Source organism: Drosophila montana, unplaced genomic scaffold, assembly GCF_035044405.1.
Source record: "Drosophila montana isolate Dmon_TW-CO22-7 unplaced genomic scaffold, ASM3504440v1 contig_3218_1, whole genome shotgun sequence".
In the NCBI taxonomy this organism is placed as follows: Eukaryota; Metazoa; Arthropoda; class Insecta; order Diptera; family Drosophilidae; genus Drosophila; species Drosophila montana.
The window spans coordinates 3,641,318-3,658,697 of record NW_026998098.1 but is presented as its reverse complement, the minus strand read 5'-3'; the positions used below and the strand labels follow the sequence as shown (position 1 = coordinate 3,658,697).

Below are 17,380 nucleotides of genomic sequence, written 5' to 3'. Positions count from 1 at the left end.
CAACGTCATCGTCGTCGTCGTGTTTGTGTCGACAACGCCAACTTGTTTGCATACAAATTAAACTCGTCATTTATGTGCCCGCTCTCTTTTTCTCATTTTCTCACTCACTCTATCTCCACTGCTCTCTCTATCTCACACCCTCTCGCTCTCTCTCACTCTTTCTCCCTCTCTCTGTTACTTTCTCCCCTTTGTACTCTCTTGGCGCGCCCACTCAATAGCGCGCTCCGTTGCACACTGCAGATTAATTTATCATCTCGCTTTACAAGCATTCTATGAGTGTAATGAACTTTTAACAAGCAACTGCCACACCCACAATACCCACCGCCCTACTATACACAGCCCGTCGACGCGTTAGTTTTTGCGCATCCAATTAGTTTTTTGCATTTTTTCTCAATGCTTTTATTAGCGCAATGCAAATATTGTTCAACTGGTCCACTACACATCCATCAAACGTAAAAAAAATGGTATACATATTATATATGTAATCTACCCGTACTATCCTGAACACCACGGTTTGAGTTATATTTTACATAAATAGTTGAAAAAATAAAGTTAAAAGTTGTATAAAATAAAGGACCAAATGATGGAATCAAACGTTTCCGCCAATGTTAGTCTAAGGTTGAGAATTCGAATCCGAAAAATTAACTTTCGTTCATGAGTTTTCACAAAAATCTTAGAAAATGACTCTGAAGTCGATCATACAATCGTTCTTCACCAATTAACCACAGTTGCGGTAATTTTAGTAAAAATTTCCTAGCTCTAACGATCTGCGCTGTGCGTTGATCACCAATAGCTCAGTTAGTCATTTAGTCAGGACAATCAGTTTCATATATGAAGATAAAAATATATTTATAATTACGTACTCACCTGTAAATCCACAAGCATGATTATTTTAACGACGTCTATCAGTAAGCGGGAAGAACTTTTATATAAACACATCACTGAAAAAAGAGAAATGATACAATGATTATTAGCTAAAAAACGCAGTTTGCTTGCTAAGCCTTACTTGAATTAATCAAAATCGAGTGATAGAGCAATATTTATAAATACGCTTCTTGTTCGTATTCTACTCAGCTCAACAACCACACATATTTAAATACATACATACTTTGTTTAAATACCTACAAACCAACATGCATACGATTGGAAAGTTGTTACATTTATTTTAAATACTTATAATATTTTTAAAATACGTACCTATATTTTCAATTTTCTCGGCCAAAGCCATAGCCTCCTCCATACTCTGCTCAAATGTTTAAGCCGCCGTCTCCCTTCAATATTAAAGCCTCCGTCTCCTCCTAGTTGAAGCCGACTCCTTCAATATGAATCCTCCTCCAATGTTCAAGCCGCCCCTCCTGCTTAAAAAGCTGTCATCTAATCCTAAGTGAAGCCGCCTCCTCCTCTATGGAAGCCACCGCATCTTCCTTTGAGACTTACCTGAATTCATGAGAATCGAGTAGAAGGGCACTAGCTCAGAACATGAGTTTTTTTTCCGCATATAGATGTAAACTTGGTCTTGCATATAAGCATGTACAAATATATATGCAAACATAATAAATACATATATACAGACCCTATTAGAAATCGCAGAACATCTTTTTCAAATATATTTGATAATGAAATATTGAATCCCGAAAAATCAAGCTTAATTTAACGAAAATAAATAATACTTAAAACCGATTATGTACTTTAAATATATGCATATATATAATGTATATAATTATATTATAATGTATATCATTAAATACGTCAAACCAATTTATAATACAGTTTTCCTAAGATGCAAATACACATACACATACGTATAAGTGGCTTATGTATATGATGTCCTATTAAATATGTTATTATGTATACAAAACTAATATTGTGTCAGAACCGGGTGTTGCTTTTGCCACCTTAACAAAGTTGAAAAACATAATTAAAGTTTTGCATGGCGTCGATCCCTCGGGACCAATGCCTGGAACCAGGACTAAAGGTTGACTAATGCGCGGAGCTTTCACGCGCCGAAAGGTAATTAAAATGCTAATAAACACTCGTTAAGTACATAATAACCCAGCAGGAGCCGCAACAACAACAACAAGAAATAAACCAACGACAACGACAGCAGCCAACCGAAATAGAAGGCCCGACTAATGCGACTTATCTGCAAATTTACACCAGGCACGAGTGCTCGACACGTAGCACACTTTGGTCTCGGCCAAATTTACTAAATTTATGTCTCAAATTTTCACAAATACACCCAGCCAGCAACATCGAGCTCGTTTTTTGGCAGGTCCTCGCTGTGTTGACTCTGACGCACTACTCGACTACTACTCATACTATTATTTTAATTACAAGGACCACATTGCTTATTATGCGTTGGACGTCGCCTGTAAAATATGAATTACAAGTCTGATTTAAATAAATTAGCTCATGCACACATAAACACAAAGGTCATACGCAGAGAAAGCAGTACAACACTCGATACATACACAGCAAGCTAAGGGACAGACACAATTCCCTTTGTTTATCCTTGTCGTAGGCCTCGTAATATGCTCAGTTGTTGTTGACACACAAGCACACCTTAGCAATATGAATACATATACCATACTTATGTAACTCTGCACATATTAAAAGGGTGTCATGTTCGCCGTTCTATGCCATTCTCATGCTACAATGTAGAAAATAGCGTAAGCGAATATTCTTTTACTGACTCTTTTGTATAGTATTTACTATACCTCTTAATGAAATCAAGGGACAAATTCGTTTTTAAATAAAATTAAAATCAATTTTAATTTTGACGGATTGGTTAAATTTGAAACATAATTTGCTTGTTTATATATTTGCTATACTTGGTGGGAAAGTTAAATCTTGTGATGTTAAAAAAGTCCAGATAACTATTAAAGAAATGCCAAAAAGCTTAAAGATTCCTACTGAACGACCAGAAACCAGGTTCGAATTCCAGACTAGTGAATATAATGTAATAATATTGTACTTTCTTAGTATTCAGAAGAATAATGATAATTATAATAAAAATAATAAACACAAAAATTGTTTTCCGTTTATTGGGGAACAGAAAAATGCTCTGGCATGGATATTGACAAAGCGAAAACATTAAATTAATACAATGAATTCGCTGAATAATATGCCATAATAATATATATATATATTAAGATCAGACGAATAACCGACATTTTTGCTAGTTTTTTTTCACCACCTTTTAATGAGTTGAAATCTATGTGCGGATCCGGACCTACGGCAACACCCTATATACAAGCAAGTCGCACCCTTTAGCCAGCTTTATCCCCGAACACAAAACTCAAATTTTAATTAAGTTTTTTCAAGTGTTTTTGCGCTTATGAAGCTGCCCAGGCACTCGCTACGGTTCCGTGACCCTGTGGTCCATAAATTGCTAGCAATTTCTCATGCTTTTGTTTTTGTTGCTGCTGTTGTTGTGGGGTTGGTGGGGTGCTGTTGGAGGGGTGCTGTTGTTGGTGGCGATGGCGGTTGCTACTGTTGTGGTCACAAGAAGGCAGCCCAGAACGTCGCTATTTAATATGTCAAATATGTTGGCCTTGCCCGGTTATTAGACACCCCAAGACCCAAGCACAATATAAATTATGACGTAAAAATGTAATAAAGCCCCCAGGATCGACCCACAGATAGTGTCAAATATTGAGTGCACAGTATGAGATTCGGAAGAATGTTAGTTTGAGTGTGCATTGTGTGTGTGGGTGGGTGCTTGTTTTGGCCAGAACGGTTAGTCAAATGTTAAAGCATGGCAAATGATTACATTGTTCAAAACTATTGCTGTGCATAAAATATATGTAAGAGCATTTGGTGAATAGGAGAATGTCAAGTCAAAGTTTGCAACTTTGTTATTTGTTGGCATTCTTATTGTTGTTGTTGTTGTGGGAAATGAGCAAGAAAATGCGCCCGTTACGCATAATTTGCATAAAATGAATGCAGTGGAGGGCCAAAGGCTGAATGAAAAGTGCGCGAGTGTCGGCACATAAACAAGCTGGCGATGAGTGAAGCGTCACAAATGCCAACAGGTTAGCACCCGAAACCCCCCACGCAGAAGCCGGCACCCACAGCCATGTCCTAGCTGTTCTGGCTTGTTCTGGCATTATGACAATACAACAAAGCGAAAGTCGCTTCCAACGTTCACCTCGCAGTGGCAACAAAAACGAATTTGCATAAATAACAAAAACATATTTAAGCCACCTTCTTTTGGCCCGCACCACTCGCTGACTTTTGAGCATAGTGATGCCAAAAGGGGCAGGTTCAGAGATCGGGCTAGGCCAGGTCATGCTGCCACAAGCTGGCAAACTTCGTTGGCAGCACTCCGGCTGTTTGTTACCTTCAGGACTCTCCCTGCGTCCGTCCCATATCCAGTTTTTTCTACTTCTTTTTCTTGTTGCTCGTTGTTTGTGCTGTGCATAATTTAGAGGCACGCATCGAGCCGAGGAAGTTGCGTTGTCGCCTTGCGGACATCTTGTCTGCCTTGGTTAGTTGATTTCTCTTAGCCCATAAAAATCTGCAAAAACGTCGTTCGTTTTTTTCTTTATCTCAGTTGATTTTTTTCTCCCCCCCCGTTTTTTATTTGGCTTCTGTCTTTGGCAAATATGCATGCAGAAATTGTTTGTAAAATGTGGCGCCAAATATTTGAAATAAATGCAAAGCGGCAAATAAACGACAGGCAGCAACCGGATCCGCAACAGGATATGCAAAAAACGCGTTAGGGAATTTGTTGCCTTCAAATTCTTGCAGATTAAATATACAATAGATTTAAGATGACTTGGCAGCCGGATTGTTGGCTGTAAAAAACACACACAACAAAAATTGTTGATGCTGCGCTTGCAATTTCTTGGATTGAGAAGATGCGCAGAATTTAGCGAAAACTAAAGAAATAGATGATATAATTGCATGGGATAAATTAAAAAAAGTAAATAAATATCTTGAGAATTTAATATACATATATATGTATAAGAATACTGGAAATTTTATTCATTTTATATAAGCACCCAAACTAAATGCATATGTTTCTCAAATCAACACCTCGTGGTGCGTCTTTTCATGCAACCAATTTTCCTGCTCGCGCGACTCCAGCTGGAGCTAAGCGCCGGCGGTACCCAATCAATATGCTCCACAGACCGCAGTGCACAACTCTAAACAGCTCGGAGCCAAAGCCAGCGATAATGTTGCTGTGGTGCGCAAAAACAAGAACAGCAACAGCAACAGCAACTGACAACAGCTACAAAAACCGCAACAGCAGCTGGGACGGCCAGGACAGGCGGAGCACAGTCGGGACAGTTGGGACATGGCCAGGACAGCCAGGACAGAATGTGTCGCAAACAAGAGCGGGGAGTGCTGTGCAGCGAGTGATAGAGGAAGCAATAATTTAATTCTGCATTGCAAATGCAAACAAATTTTGTTGAGCCGCAGAGAAAACTTAAACCGCAACGCGCAACAAAAACGCAGCAGAAGACAAAACCAAAACGCGAAGCCGCGAGGCGGCTCTGAGCAGCGGAAGGAGCAGGATGCCACGGTACAAGGAACTGTGGCCAAAGTGAGCGAGTGTTTATTTTATAGCCGCCACAGAGTTGGCTTCACCCGTTGCCCGACTAACAACCTCCGAACGTTTTGCTGCTGTTGCATGGCCCGCATTTCTGCCCCAGCTCCTGGCATCGGTCTGTTATTATTGAAGAATTATTACGCGGAGTGGCAACCGAAGCTGCCAATGCAGGCGATGTTGTCGTCCTTCCCCCTCTAGACGACTAATAGCGCAAAGCGCCCGCACAATATCCTTGTCGTGGCTTCTCTATATTTTTTATATATTTTTTTTAGATTTATATATTTGCGCATAAAAACTGAGTGTAAAAGTTTTGCATATTCATGGCGCTTTAAATGTCGTCGCCAGCGTCGACGGCACCGATGTCTGAAGTGCAACAGCCGCCGCAACAGCCACAAAGGCAACTGGCAATAATAGCAAAACAGCAATGCAGCCTTGGTGTATACCCTACCGAATGAAAGTACTCTGATTTTGCTGAGAAACTAATTACATTGAGATAAGCCAAAGCTGCAAGGCCAAGAAATAAATGTCAATGATTCGGCTTTTAGCTTAACCCCATTCTGAAGCTTTGATTCATAAGCTTGATTTTTCAACCAATATTATTCAGGGTTTTGGTTGAAAGGATCAATTTATTTTGCTCTCGTATGTAAATTTTGTTATCTTTGTATTTTAATTAATCGAAATAATATAAAATAACCAAATTAAAAAGTGTTTGAAATAAAATTTGGATAAGTTCAGTTTTAAATTCGGCTGTTTTTCTTCATGATCATGAGATCCCAGCTCTAAGCGTTTCGGTAAAAACCCGGCCTTGAGCCTGGATATAAATATATATTCTTTTATATATTAATTAAAATTAAATTTTACTTCACTTGCAACATGTTATAAGATATTTATTGTGTAATTTTTGTCAATATTCTTGTGTTTGTTTTCCCATTCCTATTTTATTCCCAAAATGGCAAAGTTAATAAATGCAGTTTTAAGTAATATAAAAGTGTATTTCTGCTGCAACTAGCTGCAGCTATGAAAACATCTCAAACTTTTTGTGCACTTATAGTACATATATGAAGCAGATGCTAAAGAGCGAAAGAGAGGTAGTGAGAGGAAAAGGAAAAAAAAAAGCGCTGAGAAAAAAAAATCGTAATAACATCAACTATAAAAGTAGCAACATCAGTTGGCAGCTGTAAGCAAACCAAACGACAGACCGACCGACCGACCGACAGACAGACAGACAGACAAATAGACGACCGTCACAGACATATTGTGTCTGCAAAACTTTGTTGACAACAACAACAACAACAACAACGACAACAACTACGTGAGGATACAACAACAAGGAGAAAGTGTTTCAGTCGAGTATCTCGCGACTAAAAACCGCGCAATGGAGCGCATGTGAAAACAATGAGATTATTGGTTAAATTTATGTGTTCTCTATGAAGTCTAGCAGCTGGCTGCTGCTAAGGCCCCCTCCGCCGAGCCACGCCCACGTTCCGTGTACCACACCCCGACACAATTTGCCTTGTAATTGTCGACATGTCAGCACATTAAACGGCTATAAAACGTTGGCAAACTGGCAAATCAAAGCAACTTGTCCCGCGTCGACAAACTTTTCTAATTTACGGCCATGGAATGCAACAGTTAAGCGCCTGTGGCCTTTTGAACTCTCGACCCCGGCCACATTTACATGCACACAAGCACACGAGAGCACCCAAGCCGCAGCGCCCAGAACGCAGACCAGCTGGTCGGTCTACCTGCGAAGTTGCTCTAAAATTTATCATGACACTAATGAGCATGAAATGGGACAAGGTTTATTAAATTTCCTTTTTAAAATGCGCACATGGCAAGCTGCCCAGGAAGATGCGATGCAGTTGGCAGTGTGTGTGAGGCGTCTCCCAGGCAAAAGGCAACAAGTTTTTTATTATTTTTTGCTATGCTCATCATCGCAAGCAGGCGACGGCATTGCATCGAGGCGAACATTGGCGACATGGACGCGGCGCCATGGCGACTTTCGCACAACCCTGCCCCACCTATCAGCTGCCTAACTTCGCAAGATACCCTGCCGCCGCCCGCACCCAGCTGCCACACATAGACGGACGTCCAAGCAGCTGCTGCTGCTGCTGCCCGGGCAGCAGAATGAAAAATGTCCGCAAGTGCGAAAATGAATCTGCCCCATGTTGCAATTTATTATGCCAACATAATAAATATTATATACAGTTGGTGTGTCAGCGACTCACAGACTCAACGCGCCCCTTTTGGGGAGGGGCCTTCACTTTGGCACATTTTTAGGGCGCGTCGCTTTGTGACACTTCGAGAAGTGTTTAAAACGTTGCCTCGTCCATTTGCCTAATTGTGGCTAAGGCAAATCAAAATGTATTTGCCGAAGTATTTATAGCTGAGGAACTGAACTCCTAATCAAATCTTTTAAGTGTATACTGTAAAGAAAACCTCTGAGATTCTCGACTAGGAGTTGCCCCAATCCTAGATACGAGCTGACGCATTGAATATTGCAATAAATAATAAATATATTATATATAATAAGGTAATACTATATATTGTTTTATATGTTTACGTTTGACTATGGAGGTACGAGGGAGGTATTCTGAAACAAAATATTGTAGATTTGTGTACACGAAAGAACCAAGATGGATGACTCTATTTCCTATAGTTCTCGAAATCGTTAATACAATTGAACAGACAGTCTATTAATCTGACCAATACGACTAAGCTCAATGTCCTGATCTTTATACTTCGTATCGTATTTGCCTTCTTCCTATTTCACACATCTACACCAAACTAAGCATCATATCAATTTTAGACATAACACTAGCTAATTAAGGGTATTAAGAATAGCAGTAGAAAAAAATTATTTTAATGGAAACACGTTTTCTCAATAATTATTAAGACAGTTCGATTTTAATCATAATTCACAATATTTACATTATTCAGGTAAGCATCAAAACTTTTCGCATTTGCACATTTTTATATATACCTCAAATCTTTGCTACTCGGCATTAAATAATTGGAATGTTGTTGGCCTTTCCCCTAACTATTTGAAACCGTGTTGGGAACTTTGTTTATTTTGAGCTTAACTCTTTTCATTCACCCTGGGGTATATACAAATTTGTTGGGTACGCACCCATAAATAAATCATTCAAATTGTCAACACGAATTTATTTGTGTTGCGTTTTCGTATGATGTAAGTTTCTTGCGGTTCCCCAAGCGGAAATGAACAACATGGTAGTCAGAGCGAGCAAGGTGTCGATCAGGGGCGTGGCGGGGGTGTAAGGAGGCAGCAACACAGCGTTGTGCTTTTGTCAGGCTTGTCAAGTTGCTTGCAACGCAGTCTGTCTAAGTCTGTGTCTGTATGTGTATATCCATGTTAGTAATATGTGTGTGTATTAACATTTTGTGCGTGCGTGTGTGTGTGTCAGACTTGGTCGCCTTTGCGGTCGGCAGATATATTATTGCTAAAATACCCTTACTAAAGGTCAAAAAACAATCACATATCGCATGCAAAGTGGCGGAAAATATTTTTAAGAAATCTATTGGAGCTAGGAATTAAAACAAAAAAACCAAACTAAACTAACTACCATATTAAGCAATGTATTTTTCTTTGGAATCTTAAAAATGTTAAAGGGTTTTTTTTTATTAAAGATATTGGAAAGTCTTGAAAGGTCTCAAGGCCTTTGCACTTGTATTTTTGTTTATATTTAAAGCTCATCTCCTTCTTTGCAACCATATTTTTCGAAAGTCAATTATATTTATCATATTTTTTATATTTTCCCTGTCTTTTACTTTCACCTTTATACCCAGCCAACTTATCTTAAATATTAAACTTCTTCATCTAATTAACCCAAGTTGAACATAACAATTTCTAACTGAGATTTTGGAACAAATTGTCGATTTTCAATTGTCCACCGTATGGAATTTGAACAAAAGTTAGAAAAAAGAAGCTTAGTATATATGTAAATAGAAGTGTGTACGTATGTGACTTACCTGTTAAAACTGATTTGCAGAGACGATATTCCTTGGCTGTTGTTATTTAAGCAAATTTATATGTATGCTGCTGGCACTGTTGATGCTGCGGCTGCTGCTGCTGCTGCTGTTGGGGCTTTTGGGGTTGTTTACTTTTCATTTCCGGCCACGTCGACAAATCACAAACAACCGAAAAAGGATATTATCTGCAGCAAAACTGTTTCCGTGGCCACACTATCGTCGCTGCGGGGTCGCCATCCTTGCTTTGGGTCTGCCCTGTCATGTTTATTTGGATAAATAATTTGCAAAACATTTTTCGTTTTTCATTGTGTGTTTTCTTAATGGCCTTTTAAGTGGTCTCCAATTCACTTCAAAGAACTGGCCTGGCTTCTAATCTCGGTTCGTGCTATCAACGCCTAACAAAGCGACTCACGCACAAGAAATACAAGTCCCCATTGGGCCAGTTATTGTTACCGACGACAATCTAAATTCTAATCTCACGTGTGCAAATAGAAAACCAAATTAAAGGTGATTTCGGGGTTTTGGGCGAAAGAGCGTCGACACTCCAATTTCCAGCACAATTCCAATGCTAATTGGCTGACCAAATGTTTGTGTCTCTGAAATTTTCACTTGTCATCATTGATGGCTCACTCGGAACGCTGCCAGAGAGCAGCTGCGGCTGGTTAGCCCTGCGGCAGCAGTTAGTTTCGAAGTGCGCTGAAGATATGTCTGGAGCGGGGAGTATATTCATTAGCTTTGCATTATTAGCCTTAGGCTGCGTTTACTGTGCCTCAGCCTCGGCCAATCTGACTGAGTTTCTGTCGCATCGCCAGCGGCGTGGACTTATTTTTCAGAACAGCGGTTCTATTAAGTTCAGCATTGGACCATCGTTGCCAATTCCTTTGGGCGATCATGTGTCCTTTCGCTCTGCTGTGCTCTCCTTCACACTACAAACGTCCAGCAACCTGCCAACTACGCCGATTTGGCCTTGGGACAAATGGGAAAGCACTTTTGCCCGATCTCTGCAGCAAATGAGGCGCAACATTGAGAGGAACACGGTAAACGGAGCTCTTAGATATGCGGACGATGCACGACTGTTGACCTACACAGTCCTGGAGGAGTACATGGGCAGAAGGAACAATAATATGCTTGTGGGCAGACAATGCCTGCTGCGTTCCATATGCGAAAATGCCCAGGTGCATCATCATGTCGGCATCTTCTCCGAAATACTAAACATTGTCCTGAGGTGAGTTAACAATTTGAATACTTTCCAACCTTTCATCCGACATCTCTGAACTCTTTGTAGTCCGGGTAAGGCTGATTTAGATAACGCCTATCACGATGCCTTTGCTGCTGGCCAAGCGGGTGCTAATTGCTTGGCCGTTTTTAAGGCCTGCCCACGTGGTCTCAACTTTCTGGACGAGCTGTTGGTTTCGGAGCACAGCTTGATTGATTGAGTTTTCGCTAGGGATTGATGGATTGGATAGATTGGATAGATTGGATGGAACAATAAAGTTTTGCCAAATCAAAGTGCATGTCTAATGCTTCTTGTTGTTGCGACTGATGCATAATTTGCGACTCTGTCAAAGGAGCACGCAGTGAACATGTGGCATGCGGCATGTGGCATGCGGCATGCGGCAAGCGGCATGTGGCAGGAAACGGCAGTAGGGGAGGCTGCACAAGCAAACGTAGAGTAGGCTCAACTAAACCAACACGCAGCTTACACGTAGCTTCTTATTTTGACAATCAATTCGCGTATTGTGAGCAATATATTTGTGATTTTGTTACTTGTATCACTTTTTATAATAGCGTATAAATTAACCGCAGCATTAATGGTTTAAGCATATTTGGTTTAACCCATTTGCAGCTTGCATATGCAATATTCTTGTTACAATTCGTATATGGCAAAAAAAGTTTTAAGCCAAAGGTAAATAATGATGGCTTGCCATTTACCTGTTCCTGGTTGATAAAAAGAACCGAACCTAGGCGCAGAGAACTCGTTCATACAGAAATACTACTTTTTGAGCTTGTAGCACTTTTATATTCTCCTGTATTAAAAATTTCCTTTTCATGATTTCGTTGTGCGCATAAACGTGATAGCCACGGGATTGTTACCTATTCCTATGCGACATCAGAAGTTCAAATACCGCAAAGCTGCACAACTGCTGCGCTCTCTCTCTCCCTCTCTCTCCCTGCCTCCCACTCCCACTCTCTCTTTGTCTTTGCCCGCACTTTGCACAGCTCCCTGTCAACATTCTCCACCCACTTATCAGCAGCGTTGTTCGCGTTGTCATAATCGCATTTGAATTAGCTGTGCATACAAAACGACGAGCAATGGCCAAACAGGGTGCCTCGTCGAAATTCTGCTGACTGCGCGAAGCTAACACTTGAACTCAGCTGCGTTGGGAGCACCCGGTGGAGCAGCTGTCGTGTTGTTGTCGACGTGTAGCTACCTGGCAAGCCTAATGTGCCACTTAAGACGCATTTATTGTCTTTCTGTTCTCGTAGTCGTAGTTGTTGTTGTTGTCGCTCTTGTTGTTGTTATTGTTGTTGTTGTAGTTGATGGTTGTGCTGCATTTCCATTTAATTGATGCCATTGTTGACAAAATGGCGGTCGCACGCCCGTTGCACTGCAGCTCTCCGTGTGCCGCAGTCAAAAGCCATTAATGTTACGGGTTTTTCGAAGAATGGCAACATTTAAAGCCAACCAACTGCTGGAAAGAGCGTGGCACGTGCAAGCACTAAAATCAGTTGAACATTAAAATCGAACATTTGACGCGGTTTAACGGTGTTTTTTTCAGCACCATTTCAGACATTTTTTTAAGATTAATTTTTAATCAAATCGTTGATTATATTCAATTGCCTTTTGGCTCAGCCCGCTTAGCCAAAATGCAGTTGCAAGTTTAGTCATTTACATCCACAGTAAAAGCATCCAGAGCACTCGCACCTCGGGGACATTCATGGAACAGCTCCCAACAATCTACACCAGCTAGGCCCGCAGCGTGGGCTTCCTTATAGGCCTCCTCGAGTCGCGCCTTTCCTGGACTGCAATTGAGAATGAGGCAATAATGCAATTGAGGTGTTGATCTGTCGCACTTACGTGAGTAGCACATTTAGAAGCTCGGCCATGATTCCCACATGATGATGCACTTGCGCATTCTCACACATTGCACGTAGCAGGCACTGGTGACCGCGACCCAGGACACCGCTCTCATTGTCCATGTAATGCTCCAGCGCGGTATATGCAAAAAGGCGCGTGTCGTCATCATGAGATGCGTCCAGCTGACGTATCTTATCGTTCAGCGATCTGGCAAATATGGACTCCCATTTATCCCATGGGTAGAGCGGCGCTGAGGGCAATGTATATGCCCCAAAGTGTAGTGTATAAAAGTTGACCATGCTGCGCCAAACGACAGGATCTTGTAGCTCAACAGCCATGACGGGACCAACTACTAAGCGAATACTGCCTCCATTGTGGTAGACCAGCTGATGGCGCTTCTGTCGTGCATGTAAGTAAGCCGTTATATTCTGGGCAGGCGAAATCACATCGTAGGAGGCTTCCAGCCATGGCACAAGCCAAACGAGCAACAGCAAACAACTTGCTAAATGCATTACTTAAGTTCCTAAGGCAGTCGTCTGTGAAGTGCACAGAGCGCTTGAAGAATGATCTTTACCAGTACCAAAAATGATCGGACGATGAAATTGTGTTCGACACAACCGAAGTAAATATTTGCGCACCAATTAGCAGCTGAATTGGGTTATAAAGTCATCAACTTGGCGGCGTATTTCGTTCAGCTTGAGCACAATAAGCCACTAATTCACTATGTAAAATGTATATTGTGTGGCGGACAATTTTAAGTGCTTACTTCCTACATTTCAAAATATCCAAAGTAATTTTGAAATATGCGCCTTCATAAAAAGAACTGCCATCCCGTGTAAATAAAGGCAGTGTTGATCAATAAATATTTGGATTGCACAAGTATTTCCTTTCGTATTTCTTGTATTCATATTCAAAAATAAGAGCTGCCAACCCATTTAAGCAACACTGCACCTATTGCATAAACAATATTTATTGCTTTCTTCTTTTATTTGATACTAGTCAAAGTAAGTTCAAATCACGCGCTTTATTAACTCGAGCTGCCAACCTATGTAAAAATACTAAGCAATGAATGAAAGTGTTTGAAATAAACACGATCCACAACATCCACAATAAGTGTAACCGTAAGTAGCTTATACAAAAATGTCAAATATGAGAAAAAATAAGTAAAAACGCCAAAGTATTTTACTTTCGGCCACACATTATCGAGCTAGCATTCAACTTTAGTAGACATCTGTTTAAAAATTAACTAGAAAAATGAGCAGCGAAGCGGTTAAAGCCCAAATGTCCCAAGAGAAAATTGTTGCCCAGTTTCAACAGCTCCGGAATGAACAAAGAAATTTGGCCAACAGCTTAAATACGCTGGAAATGGATCTGCGTGAACACAAGTGAGTCAGAATGGCCGCTAACCTAACCTCCAAAATATAAACAACTAATTGTCGCTTCTTATTGTATTAGAACTGTGATAGAAACCCTCAATTCAGCGGATCCAGAACGCAAGTGTTTCCGCCTCATTGGTGGCGTGCTGTGCGAGCGGACCGTTAAAGAAGTCTTGCCCCAGCTGGTGGATAACAAGGATTTCATTGCGAAAACCATTACAACGGTGACGGAGGATTTGAGCAAAAAGGGTCAGGAACTCAACAAATTTAAGGAGGAGCACAACATCAAAATACGCGGCGAGCAAATCGGCCCCGAGGGCACCAAGTCCTCAGAAGCGGAAAGCGGCAGCAAAGCGGAAAACCGCAACGTTCTGGTCTCCAACTAACCTCAGCAGAGAATACCAAACAGCAAGCAAACGAAGCGTGTTTATTGTGTCCATTGAGGTTCTTTGTGCGGCGGCACTTCAATAATGCATTGATTATGATTCTAATGTTATATGTAATTTTAGCTATAAGGCGCAGTTACACACACAGAGAAACGCCACTCATCCATCCCCTCAAACAATTCACCCGCCCCCACACCCGCACCTACACGTACTCACAACTCACAAAGTCGGCCCACAATTAAAAGAAACTGAGCTAATTCAAAATGGCAATGGATGCACAAGCTGCGTGATTTTATTGACGCTGATAGTCGCGCTTGCCGCCTGACTTGCTCAGCAGGCGTACATTTGTGATGCAGATGTCATGGGAAACGGCCTTGCACATGTCGTAGACGGTTAGTGCAGCCACGGAAACGGCCGTAAGGGCTTCCATTTCCACCCCAGTTTGGCCGCTGCAGCGCACAGTGGCCACCAGGCGTACACACTGCTGCTGCTCTAGCAGCGTGGCCTGCACACGCACCGACGACAATGCGATATTGTGGCACAGTGGTATCAGTTGTGATGTATGCTTGGCACCCATGATGCCGGCCAATTGGGCCACGCTTAGAACATCGCCTTTGGCGAGCTCATTGGCTGCAATAAGCGCAGTTAGACACTTACCCACTTGTACAGTGGCCTCTGCGCTGGCTATTCTCGTGGTGTGTACCTTGGCGGCGACATCAACCATTTGGGCCTTGCCTTGAGCGTTGATGTGCGTCAAACCACTGCAGTTGCGCAGCTGTAAATGCTGTAGTTGATGAGGATGAAGCATAGTTCTGCTGCTGCCGATACCTGCAAGCAAACAGTTCTGGGGGGAATGGTGTGCAAGTTCTGGACTAGCCGCCTATGAGTATCATTGGGCGATTTTCCATTTGCGACAGATTCAGCATGCCTGCGTAGGATAAATGCGCCCATTAATACAGACAACCTTTTGGCAATAAGAATCGGACACTCACCTGCATGTTGGCGCTTCTTGCGCTGCACTGCCGCACCTATTAGCTCAACCAGCTGCTGCTCGGTGCAGCCTTCAGCGCGCATGGCATCGCGCAACGAGAACTCCTTGTTGCCAAACAGGCACACCTTAATGTTGCCATCAGCTGTCAGGCGCAGGCGATTGCAGGTGCCACAAAAGTGTTCTGTCATGGAGGTAATAAAGCCTAGTTGGCCAGTAAAGCCAGGCACTGCATACGCCTTGGAGGTGTCGTTCGGGCCATTGGGCAGCGCTTGAAACTCTGGCCAACGCTGACGTATAATCTGCACCGTTTCGCTATATGAAATCAAGCGCTCCGTCTGCCACTTGTTGCCCGTAAAGGGCATGTATTCAATGAAGCGCACATCAACCGGTCGGTCACGCGTAAACTCCACAAAATCGCAAATCTCATCCTCATTGAAGTTGCGCATCAGCACGCAGTTGACCTAAGGGTCAATACCGAGTCGTTTAGTCAACAAAATATACTGTGTTACATTCAGATAACGCGCACCTTTGGTCGATAGCCCAACTGTATGGCTAGGTCAATGCCCGCGATGACCCGCTCCCAGCCCTTGCGTCGCGTTATCTGCTCAAAGCGATCCTTGCGCAACGTATCCAAGCTGATGTTCAGCGAATCCAGGCCAGCACGTTGCAGTGGCAGCAGCATACGTGTCAGTACCAGGCCATTGGTTGTAATGCCCACATGCTCGAGTTGGGGCAGCGCCTTCAGCTGTGCCACAATCTCGACAATATCCCGACGCACTGTCGGCTCACCGCCCGTCAGGCGTATCTTGCGCACGCCCTGCTCCACAAAGATGCGTGCCAAGCGCAGCACTTCCTCGGTGCTCAACAGCTGTGATTTGGGCTGCAGCGGCACACCTTCGGCAGGCATACAATATTCACCTGTATATGGACACAAATAGCTTGTGAATTTCACCATGAAACATTTACATCTTATCAACTATCAAGTACTCAAAGCCTAAGGTCTGCGTATCAGAGATAACATTAATTGGGTAGGACACATGGAAGTGATTGTGTTAGGCAAAACTTACAGCGTAAATTGCAGCGCTCGGTGAGGGAAATTCGCAGATATGTGTGATGTCGTCCGAAGCTGTCTGTTAGGGGCGAGATCGCAGCTGCTCTGGGCACTTGGCTCTGGCTCTACACATGGTGATAAGCAGTTGAATCAAATTCTCATTGTTCTAAATTAACATCTATTTACCTGTGTGACAGGCGCTTCCATTGGCTCGTTTTCAGTTTCAGTAACGTGCTGTGCACCTGTTGCGGCACTTTTTGTCGCTGTCGCCAGTTTGTGGAATTGGAAACCGGTTGCCAGGCCCGCCACTGGCGTCGCCTGCGTCTGGCGAAACTGCGCTGTGCATCGGAGCAGCAGCAGGTTTGCGCGTTTCACTAACAATCGCATTTGATGAATTGTATCTACGCTGCGGCTCGTTCAGATTAATTTTAAATGCTATTAGCACGCAAATCTGATTACCTAACCTACAACTCGCTGCTGGGGGCTGCGGCTTGGATTCCTGCGGTGCCATCAAAACACTCAATTTAGACTTGCTTTTGATAAGCAATTATTTAGAGCCAGAGCCAAAGTACTTACCTCACGAATATATACTTGTAAATTCTCGTACTGCTCTAGCCCCGAAGTCGACCTGCAACCGGCGAGTGTTGTTTATAAACTGAACGCACAGATCATATGGCATTTGTAAACTGGAGCTTTGGCCCGAAAGCTCCACACGCAACAAGCACAGTTGAGAGCTGTGATTGTGTGTGTATTTGTGTGTGTATATGTGTGTGCGAAAAATGACTGAATGAACAGTTCTCTTTGCTAATCAAATAGCCAGAGTCTCTCAGCTACCAGATACTGTGTAATTAGTTGTGGTGAAATAATATACATATGACTATGCAATATAAGGTTCAGTTACTTATAATACAATTTGTTTTTTCTTATTATATTGATCCAAATATTATTCA

General features: G+C 42.3%; 4 protein-coding genes across 5 annotated transcripts; 2 read left to right on the top strand and 2 right to left on the bottom strand.

Annotated features, from left to right (window-relative positions):
- Nucleotides 1–10,249: 10,249 nt before the first annotated feature.
- Nucleotides 10,250–11,036, top strand: LOC135433656 (uncharacterized). The gene is made up of 2 exons (XM_064689815.1): nt 10,250–10,772; nt 10,833–11,036. The coding sequence occupies exons 1-2, from the start codon at nt 10,252–10,254 to the stop codon at nt 10,981–10,983; spliced, it is 672 nt and encodes a 223-aa protein (XP_064545885.1). The 5' UTR covers nt 10,250–10,251; the 3' UTR covers nt 10,984–11,036.
- A 1,297-nt stretch (nt 11,037–12,333) lies between these two features.
- Nucleotides 12,334–13,745, bottom strand: LOC135433484 (uncharacterized). The gene is made up of 2 exons (XM_064689587.1): nt 12,627–13,745; nt 12,334–12,571 (listed from the first exon to the last, which is right to left on the bottom strand). Exons 1-2 carry the CDS (start codon nt 13,136–13,138, stop codon nt 12,430–12,432), a joined length of 654 nt encoding a protein of 217 aa, XP_064545657.1. The 5' UTR covers nt 13,139–13,745; the 3' UTR covers nt 12,334–12,429.
- Nucleotides 13,746–13,810: 65 nt separating this feature from the next.
- On the top strand, nt 13,811–14,658 carry Pfdn2 (prefoldin 2). The gene is made up of 2 exons (XM_064689586.1): nt 13,811–14,011; nt 14,082–14,658. The coding sequence occupies exons 1-2, from the start codon at nt 13,881–13,883 to the stop codon at nt 14,386–14,388; spliced, it is 438 nt and encodes a 145-aa protein (XP_064545656.1). The 5' UTR covers nt 13,811–13,880; the 3' UTR covers nt 14,389–14,658.
- Nucleotides 14,646–17,021, bottom strand: Mocs1 (Molybdenum cofactor synthesis 1). Of its 2 annotated transcripts, XM_064689584.1 has the most exons (6): nt 17,007–17,021; nt 16,617–16,929; nt 16,447–16,555; nt 15,906–16,297; nt 15,381–15,840; nt 14,646–15,216 (listed from the first exon to the last, which is right to left on the bottom strand). In XM_064689584.1, exons 2-6 carry the CDS (start codon nt 16,815–16,817, stop codon nt 14,681–14,683), a joined length of 1,698 nt encoding a protein of 565 aa, XP_064545654.1. In that variant the 5' UTR covers nt 16,818–16,929; nt 17,007–17,021; the 3' UTR covers nt 14,646–14,680. The 2 variants fall into 2 exon arrangements, with proteins under 2 accessions (XP_064545654.1, XP_064545655.1); XM_064689585.1 differs by lacking the exon at nt 17,007–17,021 and having other exon boundaries at nt 15,073–15,316.
- Nucleotides 17,022–17,380: the final 359 nt, after the last annotated feature.